The sequence below is a fragment of the Ostreococcus lucimarinus genome, chromosome 14 (genome assembly GCF_000092065.1).
Source record: "Ostreococcus lucimarinus CCE9901 chromosome 14, complete sequence".
Taxonomy (NCBI): domain Eukaryota; kingdom Viridiplantae; phylum Chlorophyta; class Mamiellophyceae; order Mamiellales; family Bathycoccaceae; genus Ostreococcus; species Ostreococcus sp. 'lucimarinus'.
The window spans coordinates 321,815-335,043 of NC_009368.1; the positions used below are offsets into that span (position 1 = coordinate 321,815).

At 62.7% G+C, this 13,229-nt stretch overlaps 7 protein-coding genes and 1 pseudogene across 7 annotated transcripts, besides 1 other annotated feature; 4 read left to right on the plus strand and 4 right to left on the minus strand.

The window, feature by feature from the left end:
• Positions 1-34: 34 nt before the first annotated feature.
• On the minus strand, positions 35-682 carry OSTLU_43228 (predicted protein; the record flags this gene model as incomplete). The annotated part of the gene is made up of 1 exon (XM_001421405.1): positions 35-682. One exon carries the CDS (start codon positions 680-682, stop codon positions 35-37), a length of 648 nt encoding a protein of 215 aa, XP_001421442.1.
• Positions 683-723: 41 nt separating this feature from the next.
• Positions 724-1,739, plus strand: OSTLU_27457 (ZIP family transporter: zinc ion; the record flags this gene model as incomplete). The annotated part of the gene is made up of 1 exon (XM_001421225.1): positions 724-1,739. Exon 1 carries the CDS (start codon positions 732-734, stop codon positions 1,737-1,739), a length of 1,008 nt encoding a protein of 335 aa, XP_001421262.1. The 5' UTR covers positions 724-731.
• A 457-nt stretch (positions 1,740-2,196) lies between these two features.
• Positions 2,197-3,492, plus strand: OSTLU_18085 (predicted protein; the record flags this gene model as incomplete). Its single annotated transcript, XM_001421226.1, has 1 exon — positions 2,197-3,492. One exon carries the CDS (start codon positions 2,197-2,199, stop codon positions 3,490-3,492), a length of 1,296 nt encoding a protein of 431 aa, XP_001421263.1.
• A 300-nt stretch (positions 3,493-3,792) lies between these two features.
• On the minus strand, positions 3,793-5,026 carry OSTLU_3353 (annotated as a pseudogene; the record flags this gene model as incomplete).
• Positions 3,793-5,026: a sequence feature.
• Positions 5,027-5,214: 188 nt separating this feature from the next.
• On the minus strand, positions 5,215-6,284 carry OSTLU_25519 (predicted protein). Its single transcript, XM_001421406.1, has one exon. The coding sequence runs from the start codon at positions 6,278-6,280 to the stop codon at positions 5,378-5,380; it is 903 nt and encodes a 300-aa protein (XP_001421443.1). The 5' UTR covers positions 6,281-6,284; the 3' UTR covers positions 5,215-5,377.
• Positions 6,285-6,901: 617 nt separating this feature from the next.
• Positions 6,902-9,028, plus strand: OSTLU_27461 (predicted protein; the record flags this gene model as incomplete). The annotated part of the gene is made up of 1 exon (XM_001421227.1): positions 6,902-9,028. One exon carries the CDS (start codon positions 6,902-6,904, stop codon positions 9,026-9,028), a length of 2,127 nt encoding a protein of 708 aa, XP_001421264.1.
• A 130-nt stretch (positions 9,029-9,158) lies between these two features.
• OSTLU_27463 (predicted protein) lies at positions 9,159-10,545 on the minus strand (the record flags this gene model as incomplete). Its single annotated transcript, XM_001421407.1, has 1 exon — positions 9,159-10,545. The coding sequence occupies one exon, from the start codon at positions 10,543-10,545 to the stop codon at positions 9,721-9,723; it is 825 nt and encodes a 274-aa protein (XP_001421444.1).
• Positions 10,546-10,959: 414 nt separating this feature from the next.
• OSTLU_43365 (predicted protein) lies at positions 10,960-13,100 on the plus strand (the record flags this gene model as incomplete). Its single annotated transcript, XM_001421228.1, has 2 exons — positions 10,960-11,246; positions 11,441-13,100. Coding segments are annotated over 2 exons (1,947 nt in total), but the record flags the coding sequence as incomplete, so codon positions are not given.
• Between the last annotated feature and the right edge of the window lie 129 nt (positions 13,101-13,229).

Consider the following 13,229-nt stretch of genomic DNA (forward strand, 5'->3'; position numbering starts at 1 on the left):
CTACCATTACAACCCATGCGCGCGCCGCGTCGCGCTACATCGCGCGCCCGACGAACGTCGAGCGAGGATACGCCGCGTGCGCGCGCTCCCACATCACGCACACCCGATCGACGCACCTCAGATGATAAAAAATCTTCCCCGTCAGGCTGAGCGTTCGCGCGCGACACGCGCTCTCCACGAACACCGTCGCCGGCGTTCGCCACCCCAGCGCGCGTCGCGCCATCGCCGCCAGCACGATCGGCACGCACGTCCCCGGTCCGTTACAAATCACCACGTCCGGTTTCACGCGCGCGACGATCGCGATCGCCGCCGCGCACGCGCGCGCCGTCGTCGCCGCGCTCGTCGTCCATCGCTGGCCCACCTCTCGCGCGCGTCCGATCGTCAGCACGCGCGCCTCGCCGCGAGCGCCGCGTCGCGAGCGCTCGAACGTGAGCGCTCTGTCGGCGCTCCGCGCGTCCGTGCTCGCGACGACGTACGCCGCGACGTCCAGTCGGTCGAGCGTTCGCGCGTCGCGCAGGATGCGCAGCATCTCCGCCGTGTGTCCGCCGCTGCCGAGCACGACGAGCGCCCGCGCGCGCCGGCCGCGGAGCGCCGACTTGTCGAACGCGCGCGTCGCGGCGCGCGCGATCCACAGCGCGACGTTGGCGAGCGCGAGGAGCGCGAGGAGCGAACGCGGTGGCATGGCGAGGCGAACACTGCGGTCAAAACGCGACTCGCGCGCGCGCGGCGCGATGTCGCGGCGCGCGGCGACGGCGGTGACGCGCGCGGTGACGCTCGCGTCGCTGGTCGCGCGCGCGCGCGCGCACGGCGCGCGCGGCGGCGACGAGGGCGACGCGCGGGCGGCGGGGGCGTGGACGGTCGGGGACGCCGCGCGCGCGACGCTGGCGTCCGCGTGCGTGTCGCTCGCGTCCCTGGTCGGGTGCGCGCTGATGGCGATCGGCGCGCGCGCGGACGCGCTCGCGTGGCTGAGCGACGCGGCGATCGGGGCGATGCTCGGGGACGCGCTCGGGTGTCAACTGCCGTCGGCGCTCGAGGCGGCGACGCGAGCGCGAGGACGCGACGGCGCGGGCGTCGCGGCGTGCGCGACGACGTGCGGCGTGCTGGCGTTTCATCAGTTGGAGGTGATCGTGCGCGCGGTGAAGGCGCGAAACGATGGGAAAGTGGGGACGACGCGGCGGCGTCGAACGCCGAGCGAAAGCCGAAGCCGAAGCCGAAGCCGAGGCGCGAGTGGTCGAGCGCGCGAGCGACGCGCGGCGGCGCGAGAGATCGCGGCGAGCGGATGGCTCAATCTGTTCGCCGATGCCGCGCACAACTTCACCGACGGCGTCGTGATCGCGATCGCGTTCGCCCGGCGCGGCGCGACGCGCGGCTACGCCGCGGCGTGGACGACGCTCGCGCACGAGCTTCCGCAAGAGCTCGGCGACTACGGCATCTTACGACGCTCGGGATTCACCGACGTCGAGGCGTTATGGTTCAACTTTCTCTCCGCCCTCGTCGCCGTCGGCGCGACCGCGCTCACGTTCCTCGTCCTGGCCGCGCTCGACGCCGCGAGCGCCTCCGCGTCGTCCTTCGCCCGACGTCTCGCCCTCGACGTTCCCTACCTCGTCGAGGCCTTCTGCGCCGGCGGGTTTCTCACCGTCGCCTTCACCGCCCTTCGCGAGGACGATTCGGGATCCGCGTTCGCGCGCGTTCGCGTGTTCGTCGCCGCCGTCCTCGTCGCGCGTCGCGGCGCCCACTGATGCATAAGTAACCCGAGCCCGACTGCGCGCGCCCCCCCTCGTGTCCGCCCCCCCTGCGATTTCCAATATTTCATATTCAACGACCCAAATGACCCAATTAACAAAAAACATGACACACACACACACACACGACGGTTCAGGACTCGTCGCGATTCAGGCGCCGTCGAGGGGCGCCGGCCGGTCTCCGCGCGCGGTCGTCGCGCCGACGCATCTCGCGACGCGATCGCGCGCGCGACGCGAGGACGACGACGCGCGGGAGGCGCGCGAAGCGACCGCCGCGGACGCGCGACGACGCGCGGCGCGATCGACGACGGAGACGCGCGATCGGGCGCGACGCGGCGCGGCGCGGCGACGGGACGAGGTTCGAATTAATTCCGCGGCGTCATCTCGAGACGCGCGCGGCGAATCGAGGAAGCGCGCGGGGACGCGAGGCGGGCGGTTCGAGGCGCGAGAGGAGATGTCGCAGGCGGGGACGTCGACGAAGGCGGGACGAGGCGCGGATGGGCGCGAGAGGTTCGTCGTCATTCGCGCGATGGGGCTGAGCGTGGACGGGAAGGTGGAGGCGGTGGTGGAGAGCGAGGCGTTTCCGACGCTCGAGGCGGCGATCGGGCACAGCGAGTACTTGGCGCAGACGGTGAGAGCGCGCGGGGGGGTTCGGGGGAACGTGGGACGAAACGGGGGGAAGAAAGGGATGAAGGCGTCGCGAACGACGATTTGCGAGTTGCCGGTGGACACGCAGGTGTGGCACGTGACGCCGACGAATATTCCCGGGCCGGCGTATCGAAACGAGGGGCAGCTCATGGTGATGCTGCTGTCGAGTCTGTGCGGACGCGTGGTGTCGAAATCGCGCAATGGGGTGTTGGATGAGTCGGAGTTCGCGTACAACAACGGCCACGGCGTGCGGTCGGCTCGCAACGGGGGCGACGCGGAGGCGCCACAAATTGCGGACGGCATTCCTTACGTCAAAGCAAAGATTTTCGGCCAGAAAACGGCTGACCCATTCATGTTGCGCCCTAACATCTCCAAGGCTGCGTTCAGAACGCTCCTCCTGCGCGCGGTGGGTAAGTACCTGGCCGACGATCGCGAGCCGTACCCGGTGCTGGCGAAATCAGACGTGCAGCTTCAAGTCGCGCAAGTGGCTCACGGAGTCCAATACCACGTTCTCGCGATTCGTGCGCTTGGACATTCCGCCGCGGACTTTTCGATGTCCATCGATGATCAAGGTCGAACCTTTGTGCGCGCCGATCCGGCGCAACCGCCAAACTCGAACCCGAAGTTGGGGCGGCCGTTCGAGCTGTTGTGTCAGTTCCCTTCCCTCGTGCACTTGCAAACGTGCCGCTGCATTTATCAAGACGACGTACTGTACATCATTGTGTATCCTCGTAACGCCAAGTCGCGATCACTTCGTTTGTCTTCAGCAGAAATTAGAAACACGTCTTTGCCGGAAAGCATTCGAAACACCGCGACGGGCGCCGGCGTGGAAAAGGCCAACGGACCTTCGTTTCCGCGCGAAGTAGGGATCGAGGATGGAACAAATAGCGCTAGACCGGGCGATGAGATTGCCTTGGCTACCCTTGGTGGCGCTTTTGGGAAGAACGAAGATGACTCTGACTCCGACAACACGGATGACTTCTCGAACGACGAGGCAGAGGAGCCACGTGCCAAGACTGCGGCGCCCGAGGTTGATGAGAAGACGATAGATTTACCAGACGAGGATGTCGACAGCGAGGTGGAAGAGCCGATGCCCGAATAGGATGATTTTACGTGATGGACTATTAATAATGCACTCAATGTGAATACACGCTGCGCTACGCTCTAATGTGATGGAATAATGATGCGTTAAATGTCAGTACACGCTGCGCTACCCTCTGTCCGCGTTCAAATCCCCGTCGTTCTCTATCGGTGCCACCTCGTTTTCGTCCGTCTGTAAAGCCTCGAGCACGGCCCTTCGTTCCATCTCTACGTCGTGATCGATGGTAAATGTAATGCAGGCCAAAATAACGCCACACACAAACCAAAAGGTAAACGCCACGTTGAACGCCACTCGTCTGCCCATGCTCACGATGAGCAAGGCGACCAGCGCGGGTCCACCGCCTTTACCGACGTCGTCAATTTGTGAGTAAAATGCAAACATACTTCCACGAGTTTCCGGCGGGTTGACATTCAACAAAATTGCGCGCACATTGGGCGGTGTCACCGAGCAGAAAACGCCGCCGACGAGGCACGACAGGTACAAACCGACCCTCCCCGGACCGTAGTCGTTGACGTTGAGATAGTAATACGCTGGAAGTGCTCCAATAGCGGTCGTCAGTCCCATTAAAATCGGAAGTTCGCTCTTCTTCTTATTGTACATCCTCTGACCGATGAATCCTCCCCCAATGGTGCCGAAGGCGGAGCCCAAGCCGAAGACGGTGATGGCCGCCGTGGCGTTTTGCACCGTCATACCCTTTTGCTTATGTAAAAAGTCGACAAAGTACGAATTGAACACCCCCCACGGCACCGTGCCCGGCAAGCCTTGCGCAAGCACGAGGATGTTGGTCTTCACAAGCAATTGCTTCTTGACCTTGCTCCAATTCATCTTGGCTTTATACGAAACATCTCCCGCTTCGTCGCCGCTTTCGAGCTCGTCCTCCGTCTGCGCCGTCGTTTGTTCGTCGGAATCATCCCGCTCAGCGACATTTTTCGTTGAATTCCTTCGCATCGTCATTCGATGAACTTCTTCCTCCTGAGCGCCACGCTTGGGCTCGTCGACGACGAGAACCATCACCGTTGCGAGCACGACCGCGGGCGCGGATGTGAGGATGAACGGTAGTCGCCACCCGTACGCCGGCCCTACCGTACCCGCCACCACTTGTCCGAGCGCCACTCCCGCTCCCGTCGCGATCGTCAAAAAACTCGCCACGTAACTCCGCTCATGACTCGCAAACAAATCTCCGCACCAACGAGAACAAACAGCGGTAAAGCATCCGCCCACCGCGATGCCCTGGTCATCGCGCCGAAGCGCAAACAACTGCCAATAACTCGGTCACCCAATACGTCGCCATGCACGGCCCTTCACCGATCAGTGTCGTCCAAAAGAACAAACGCACTCGACGCACTCGATCGGCGTAGTACCCGATGATCAGCGACGCCGGCGAGCCGACGACGAAAAACGCCAGCTGGAGCAACCCGCCCAGCTTGACATCCTTCTCTTTTTCATCCATCCCGAACTCCTCCGCTATGGCGCTCATGTTCGGCCCGATGAGGTTTTGATCGGCGTACAGGAACAGAGAAGTGGCCGTGATCAACCCGACGACGCCGTAGCGCTTCCATCGCTCGCGTCGCGCAAGTCTACGCCGTTGAAAACTCACGGAAGATGATGTCCCCGCCGCTGGGATAGCTTCGCCTTCGCGAGGCGCTCGGGACGCGTCGGAGGACTCAGAGGGCATGAAACTTCGCGCGCGCGTTAAAAGCGATACGATGCACGAACCGCGGCGCGCGCACCGTCGCGCGCGGGCGCGCGCCGATGTACGGCTCGCGCGCGGGCTGGGACGCTCAACAACTCTTTCGGGACGAGCGCGCGCGCGGCGAAATACACAACACATCATATTTATTGCACTAAGTTTCATCGAGCGCTCGCGACCAGTCGCGCGGAATCATTATTGACGACCTCCTGAGCGCTGCAAAGCGGCGAGTTTCGCTTTAGTCGCCACGAGTTCGCGGCGGAGCGCGGCGTTTTCCTCTTCGAGCGCTCGCATCGCGCTCTCGCGCTTTTCGCGACTTCTCGCCGCGCTCTCGCGGTTACGGAACAGCCGCTCTTGCATGCGGAGCGCTTTCTCGGCTTCGGTCTCTTTCGGGGCGCCTTTCGGCTTCCGTCCCATCTTGAGCGGGGCGATGGCTTGTCGAAACGCCGGAGGCGTGGCGATGCCGCTGCGCTTCTTCAACCGCTTGGGTTCGTAGGACACGCCCGGAACGGTGGGAACTATCATCATCGACACCCGGGACGGCGCACTCCCCGTCGTTTTCGTCGTCGTCGTTTTCTTCACCGCGGTCGCCCTCCCGTTCGTCGCCCTCTTCGCCTTCGCCTTCGCCGTCTTCCCCGCCGTCACCGTCGCCGTCGTCGTCGCCGCTTCATCCCCCCCGGCGTCCGCCAGCGCCAGCGCCGTCGTCAACTGCATGAAATTCATCGTCGGCAGGCTCGGCAGGCTCGGCAGGCTCGGCTCGCGTCCCCGCGCCGTCCCGCTCGCGCCGCTCGAATTAATCTTCGCCCACACGTCTCCCATGCTCTGCCGTCCCGCCTCGTCCGGCAATCGATCGAATATTTTCGCGTCGATCGTCGACGCCTGTCGCGCCACCGCCGTCGCCACCTCGCGCATCGTCGCCGTCGCCGCGTCCGCGCCTCGTCCGAGCGCGTCCAGCGTCAGCCCGAGCGCGGGGTCGTCCGCGTGCGCGCTCAGCGTCGGGACGAGCTCGCGCGCCCATTTACGCAGCGAATCATCGCGCATCACCGCGTCGTCACCGTCGTCCGTCGTCGCGTCGCGTCGCGTCGCCGCGCGCGGCATCGCGTCGCGTCGTGCCGCGTCGCCGCGCCGATCGACCGGTCGCGCGCGTCGATATCGCCACGTGGCGATATCTGGATATTCGACGAGTCCCGACCCGTCGATCGAGCCCAGATCCGATCGCGCGGGTGCCGACCGACGCCGCCGCGCGCGACGGCGACGGTTCGCGCGCGACGGTATTTTTGGACGGCGCGCGACGGCGCGCGACGGCGCGCGCGCGCAGAGCGCGGCGCGCGACGCGCGGGCGAACGCGCGCGACGGTGCCGGCGACGCGCGCGGCGACGCGCGGTCGGCGCGCGACGGCGCGCGCGAGGAAACGGACGCGCGAGGACGCGACGGTTCGTCTCGCGCGCGGACGCGATGGGAGGCGCGCGCGACGACGACGTCGCGACGCACGCGGAGCGGGCGCGACGGGAGGCGCGAGCGATCGAACGGCGAGCGACGCGGTTGGAGCGACGCGCGGAGGCGCTGCGGGCGCGGCGAAAGGCGCTCGGGACGGAGGCGCGGGAGGAGGACGTGGCGGCGGCGCGGTGCGCGGCGGAGGCGGAGCGCGAGGAGGCGAGGATTCGAGCGCGCGGGCGCGGTGAGACGGTGGAATCGCTGCGGGAGAAGCGAGACGCGGTGATGAGGACGCTAGAGGAGGCGAGACGGCACGAGGCCGAGCGGTTGGCGCCGATGGTGGTGAGCGCGCGGGAGGAGTGCGAGATGTTGCGCGAGGAAATCGAGGGATGCGGGAAGCGCGCCGAGGCGCTGACGGGGAGCAGAGACGAGCGCGAACGACGCGCGTGCGAGGTCGAACGCGCGTGCGCGAGCGTGCGAGAGGCACTGAAAATCGAGCGAGAGAGATTAAAGTGTGAGAAAGCGGTGTTGGGGAAAATACGAGCTGAAAAAGACGCACTGTTTGAGACGTTGACGCGCGCTCGAGCCGACGCGGCGACGCTCGAAACCCGCGCGGAGACGCTTCGATGCGCAGAAACCGATGCAGAGACGTCGGTGCGACGCAACGAGCAAGAATTGAGCGAACACGTGAGTAAGAACGCGAAGTTTGACGAGCAGCTGTCGACCGCGGAGAGAGGTTTAAACGATCTCAAGGCGCTCTTGGAGCGGGAATCGTTGGCGCGAGACGAAATCGCCGCCGAGGGCGTGCGCCGCGAGCTCGATCGACGCGCGTGTCAGAAGTCTTTGACTCGAGCCAAGCAGACGTCGCTTCGTGAGACGCGTGCAAACGCACATCTTACGTATCTCGTGAACGAAATGTTGACGAACGCACGCTCGATTGCCGACATTGTCGAGGACGTCGAAGGGACAAAGGCTGCGCTCGAACGTGAGCTCGCCACGGCGGTTCGCGACACCAAGCGTACCATAGAAGAGCAAAACGCGCTCAGACTCGACGTGAACGAGCGTAGGGAAGAGTGCAAGGTAGAAATCACCAAAGGAGATTTGCTTGCGCACACCGTGACAGTCACCGTGCGCCAAGAAATAGCAGATTTAGAAGATGAGGTAAAATGTCTTCGTCGCGAGGAGGCGGCGAGAAATCGAATACAAAAGTACGTCGCCGACAGGGTCTCGCGCGCGATGAAGCGTCACCAAGGCGTGCAGCAAAACATAGCACAACTAAAATCGCTATTGCGTATCCGCGATGCGGAGATGATGGATGTGAAGTCAAATATCGACGACGCGCGAGAGCGCCGCTCGCACTTTGAACGCCTGCGAGAATTGACGACGACGCAACGCGACGCGTTCGCGACGATCGTGAGAAAATCTGGCGTCATCGCCGGAGCTACTCGAGAAAAGAATGAATGTTTACATTTGAAAACGTTCGAGCTCGAGCGTCAAGCGCAAGAGAAAGATTGGGAAGTTTCCGCGGCGCGCGGAGAGACAGATGCGAAGAAGCGCGAGAGGGATGCGCGCCGAAATCAAAACGACGCCGTCTCGCACGTCATCTTGCGCGCCAGAGCGGACATGGAGGTGAGTGAAACCGAACTCGGAAAACTACAAAACGAGCTCAAGGCCGGGAAGTGCGATCAAGAGCTTTTATTCGAGCAATCAAAGGCGCTTGTGAAATCACGTCAGGCAGTCGCCATGGAGTTGCTCGACCGAAACGACGAGTTGTGTCAACTGTGCGATCGTATCGCCACGTCCGAAGACGTCAGCCGGCAGTGCGAAGAAGAGCTCGCGCTGCGTGTACATGAATATGAAACACTACGCCGTCAAGTACACGACCTAGAGCGTTCCCTGATCGTCGCGCGGCGAAACGTCGCCGCCATACCGCGCTACCAAGCCGAGATTTCGAGCAAGCGCTCGACGCTATACGAGATGCGCGTCTCGGCGGAGAATCTGAGTCAGCGATTGGAAGATCCGAACGAGCACACGCGGTGGCGATTAATTCATGGTCCGAAGGGTGAGCAAGAAAACGACGTTGACGTGGACGTTTTCAACGATAAGCTTGCGAGCGTGGGATCGAGAATTCAAGATCAAGAGCGCGAGCTCGCGAGGCGTCGACTGAGATGTCAAGACATCGATCGAGAGATTGAACGTTTGCGAGCGGTCATCGCCGAAAATGCAGACGAAGCGATCGAAACTGCGTCGTCGCTCAATCGAGCGAAATCCAAGCTCTCGGCCGTCGAGCGAGCGCTCCTCGCCGCGGTGTCCGAACTCACCATGTATCGAGCGCTCACCGCCGCGCTCGCCGACGCAAAATCGCGAAACATCGCCGAGATCGATGCCTTACGCTTGAGTTTAGAGACGTAAACGAAACGATCTTGATGACGTGAGCGATTACGACGACGACCACGACGACGCGCGCTTGGACGAACGCATTCAAGCTAAAAGAAAAGAATTACAACCGCTGGGTCTTCGCGCGGTGCTCACCCTAACTCGCTAGTATTCCCAGTAGCACCAACACGCCCGCGATCGCGCTGTACTTGAGCGTCGTAAAAATCAACGCCCACGTCACGCTTATCAGCTTCACCCCAACGACCGCGAACCACACACCGAGCAATCCAAACAAAACCCCCACCGCCGCGCCCTCGGGCGTGAGCTTGTCCCCGCCCGGCAGCTCGCTCGTCGGCATGCTGAACACGTTGGTATCCGCCTTGTATCGCTGTTGGTACTTGAACTGATCCAAAAACCACGCCGCTTCGGACATTTGCACGTCTTTCTGCTCTTCTTCGCGCGCGCGACGACGGCGTGGCGATTTCGCTCGGACGAGGGCCGTTGAGGTTGGCGTTGGGGTTCGCACGCACCGCGAGTTCGGGACGCGGACGCGCACGCCGGCGCGCGCACGGTGCGCAACGACATCTGATTGATGTCTCGGCGCGGTCGCGCGAGGCTGCGTCACGAGTTCGAGCGAGGCGCGCACTGCGGCGAAGGCTGGGTCGCCCAGCGAGCGAGCGTCGAGAGTAACTCGAGAGTCACGAAAGCAATGAATCAATCAAAATCAGCTATGTTTCCGTGGTGACGTACGTGTACACGTCTCCCGATCGCCCGAATCCTAGGGGTAGTTTTTTACCCACGATGCCCGCGTAATCGCCGACGCTCCATCGGACGCACCGCTCGTGGAGCGCGTGCGCGTGCGAACCCGGCTCGATGTTTGGATTATTCAAGAACTCGTCCACGCTCGCCCACTTCGCGCGCTCGATCTCTGTTTCCTGAATCTTAATCTCCCTCGACGCTCCATCCTTGACGCGCAGGCCGACGCAAAAGAATAAATCAGATTTGCCAAACAACCCAAAGTGGCCGTGTCGACACCCCACGACGGCGTCGAACGTCGTCTCGATCCCAGTCTCCTCCAACACTTCCCGCACCGCCGCGTCGGGAATGTCCTCCCCAGCCTCCAACAACCCCGTCGGCATCTTCCACAGATCTCTCCCGCTCGCCGGACCTCGTCGTTCCTGCACGAGGAGCACCTTTTCGTTTTCGCCGTCGTACACAAACGCCCCGACGCCAACCTGATGCGACGCATTATTCGGTATCGTCGACGCCTCATCGCTCGGCAACCACGTCGTCATCATCACATACGTTCTTTCGGCGTGATGAAACTCAAATCCGCGCTCCTTCGCCACCGGAACCAACCGCGCGTCGTCGAGCGCGAGCTTCAGCCACACCCCTCGCGCGCCGCTCGCGCGCCACGTCGCCAACCACCCTCCCAGCGTCGCGTCGAACGCCTCCGGCGTGCGCGCCGCCCTCACGAACGCATCGTGCGCGTTATCGACGATGATCCCACCGTATCGATCGATCGTCCACGGCGCGTTCGTCGCCGTCGCCATCGACGTCCCCGCGGTCGCCGTCGTCGTCGTCGTCGCGTCGCGTCGTCGCGTCGCCTCGCGCGTCGCGCCGTGGCGCGTCGTTTTTCGCACCGTCGCTCGAGCGCGTCGTCGCGCGCACGCGACGAGCGTCCTCGCGAGCGTCGACATGCGCGGCGCCGCGCGACCGCGCGCCGCGCGCGCGTCCGCGCGCCCACACACGCGGGTGTCGCCCCGCCACATCCCGGCACCCATATACATACCATCAAACACACCCAAAGTACGCATACAAACCACATACGAAATACCACGCGAAATCCATCATTAAAATCAGGCACCCCCCGCCGCGCCCCATCGCGCGACAGGCGCGTCGATTTCGAAATCCCGCGTCGCCCGCGCGCCACTCCGCGACGCCGCGCGCGCCCGAGCGCACGCGCGATGCCGCCCGCGCTGACGCCGAACGCGATATCCAATATTCTCGAACAGACCCACGGATCGCAGGACTTCAAACCCATCGTCCAAGTGTTCGATCTGAAGGAATTGAAAACCAAACCCGACGCCGACGACGCCGCGAAGCGATTCCGCGTCCTCGCGTCCGACGGTGGATTCGCGGCGCAGGGATTGTTCGGGGCGGAGTTGAACGCGATGTGCGAGCGAGGGGAAATTACGAAATTCACGGTGCTGCGGTTGAGAGAGTACATCGTGAACGATCTGAACGGGAGACGGTGCGTGCGCGAGATGGGTTGGGATGGGCGGCGCGGCGCGGCGCGGCGCGGCGCGAGGGGCGAGACGAGACGCGCGAGGATGGAGACGCGCGATCGAGGGATCGCGATGATCTTGGATGGAAGCGAGGAAGGCGGCGCGATGCGCGAGGGGGGTGACTGACGATCGTGCGAACGGACGAATGGTTTGAACGTAGGATTTTGATCGTCATGGACGCCGAGGTGATGGATCGGTACGACGCCGTCATCGGACAGCCGCGGGTGTGGCAGCCGGGGACTGGGACGAACGCGTCGACGGGGATGAACGCGGGGGGGATGCAACAGCAAAGAAACGCGTACGGAGGAGCGCCGGCGGCGCAGGTGGAAGGCTACGGGTCGGGTGGAGGGAACGGCGCGAATCTGGCGACGGAACCGCCGCGCGCGAGCGGTGGCGGGTACGGTGGCGGCGCGCCGGCGGCGCAGGGGCAGTATCGTCGAGATGGTGGCGCGGTGGCGCGCAATGAGCAGCCGAGGTCCATCACGCCGATCCATGCGTTGAACCCGTACCAGAACCGTTGGACTATTCGCGCGCGAATCACGACTCCGTTGGAGTTGCGCTCGTATTCGAATGCGAAAGGCGAAGGTAAGGTGCTCGGCTTTCAAGTGCTCGATGCCGACGGAACGGAGATCAAGTGCGTGTGCTTTAACGACACCGCCGTGCGCCTCGCGGGGGAGTTACGTCAAGGCTTGGTGTACGAAATTTCCAAGGGAGCAATCGTCACGCCGCGCGACCCGCGGTACGCGATTTATCAGTACGAAATTAAGTTGGATAACCACGCGACGTTCGTGCCGTGTCCAGACGCCGAACGCGACATCAAGAAGATGGTATACAAGTTCAAGAAGCTTTCTGAACTCGACGCGCTCAACGCCGGAGATATGGTGGATGTCATTGGCATCGCATACTCTGTGGGTGATTTGACGACGATCATGAAGCGCGACGGTTCCGAAACTTCGAAGCGTTCTGTGATGATTCGCGACGACTCGGACACATCCATCGAGTTCACGCTTTGGGATCCGCACTCAGTCGAGATTGGCGGGCAAATCGAAAGCTTGATCGCTAGCGGCGAAAAACCCGTCATCGCGGTGAAGAGCTCTCGATTGGGCGAGTTCCAAGGCAAGAACATGGGCACCGTGAGCAGCACGATGGTAGAAATAAATCCCGACAGTTCCGAGGCGACGCGCATGCGCGTTTGGTTTGATCAAGGCGGCGCCGATAAAACTTTCAACTCCTTGAGCGGTTCTGGCGGTGGCGGCGGCAAAGGCAGTGGTGAATTGCTCTCGTTCTCGACTGTGAAAGAGATCGGTGAAGAACTCGTGGCTAAAAATGAGGGCGTGGCGTACCTGAGTTGCTGCGGTATCATAAAGCACATCAAACTCGGCGCGGAAGGTAACTTCTATCCCGCGTGTCCGTTGCTTAATGGTGAACGCACGTGCCAAAAGAAGCTGCGTAAAGATGACTCGACTGGTGAATGGAAGTGCGAACGTCACGCCGGTGAAAAAATCGAAGCCGCGGATTGGCGTTACATGTTTAGCATGGTTTGCATGGATCACAGCGATGAGTATTGGGTGAGCGTTTTCGGTGACAAGGGTGACAAGATTTTCGGGATAAGCGCCGCTGAAATGAAGGAAATCTACGACCGTGAACCGGAGCGATACGAAAACATGATCAGTGACGCACTGTTCAACGATTACTCTCTACGCGTTAAGGTCGCCGTTGACAACTACACCGACGTACCCCGCGCCAAGGGCAGCTTGGTTGAAATCGAGCGCGTCAACTACGTAGACATGAGCAAGAAGTTGATCGGCAAGATTGCAAAGCTTCACGCTGGCGAAGAACCCGAAGTGTACGTGCCGCCTACGAAGAAGCGTGCTTCCGATGTCGGTTACGGGCAGGAGAACAAGATGCCGGCGTTCAACGGCGGTTGGAACCAAGCGGGTGGGCAAGCC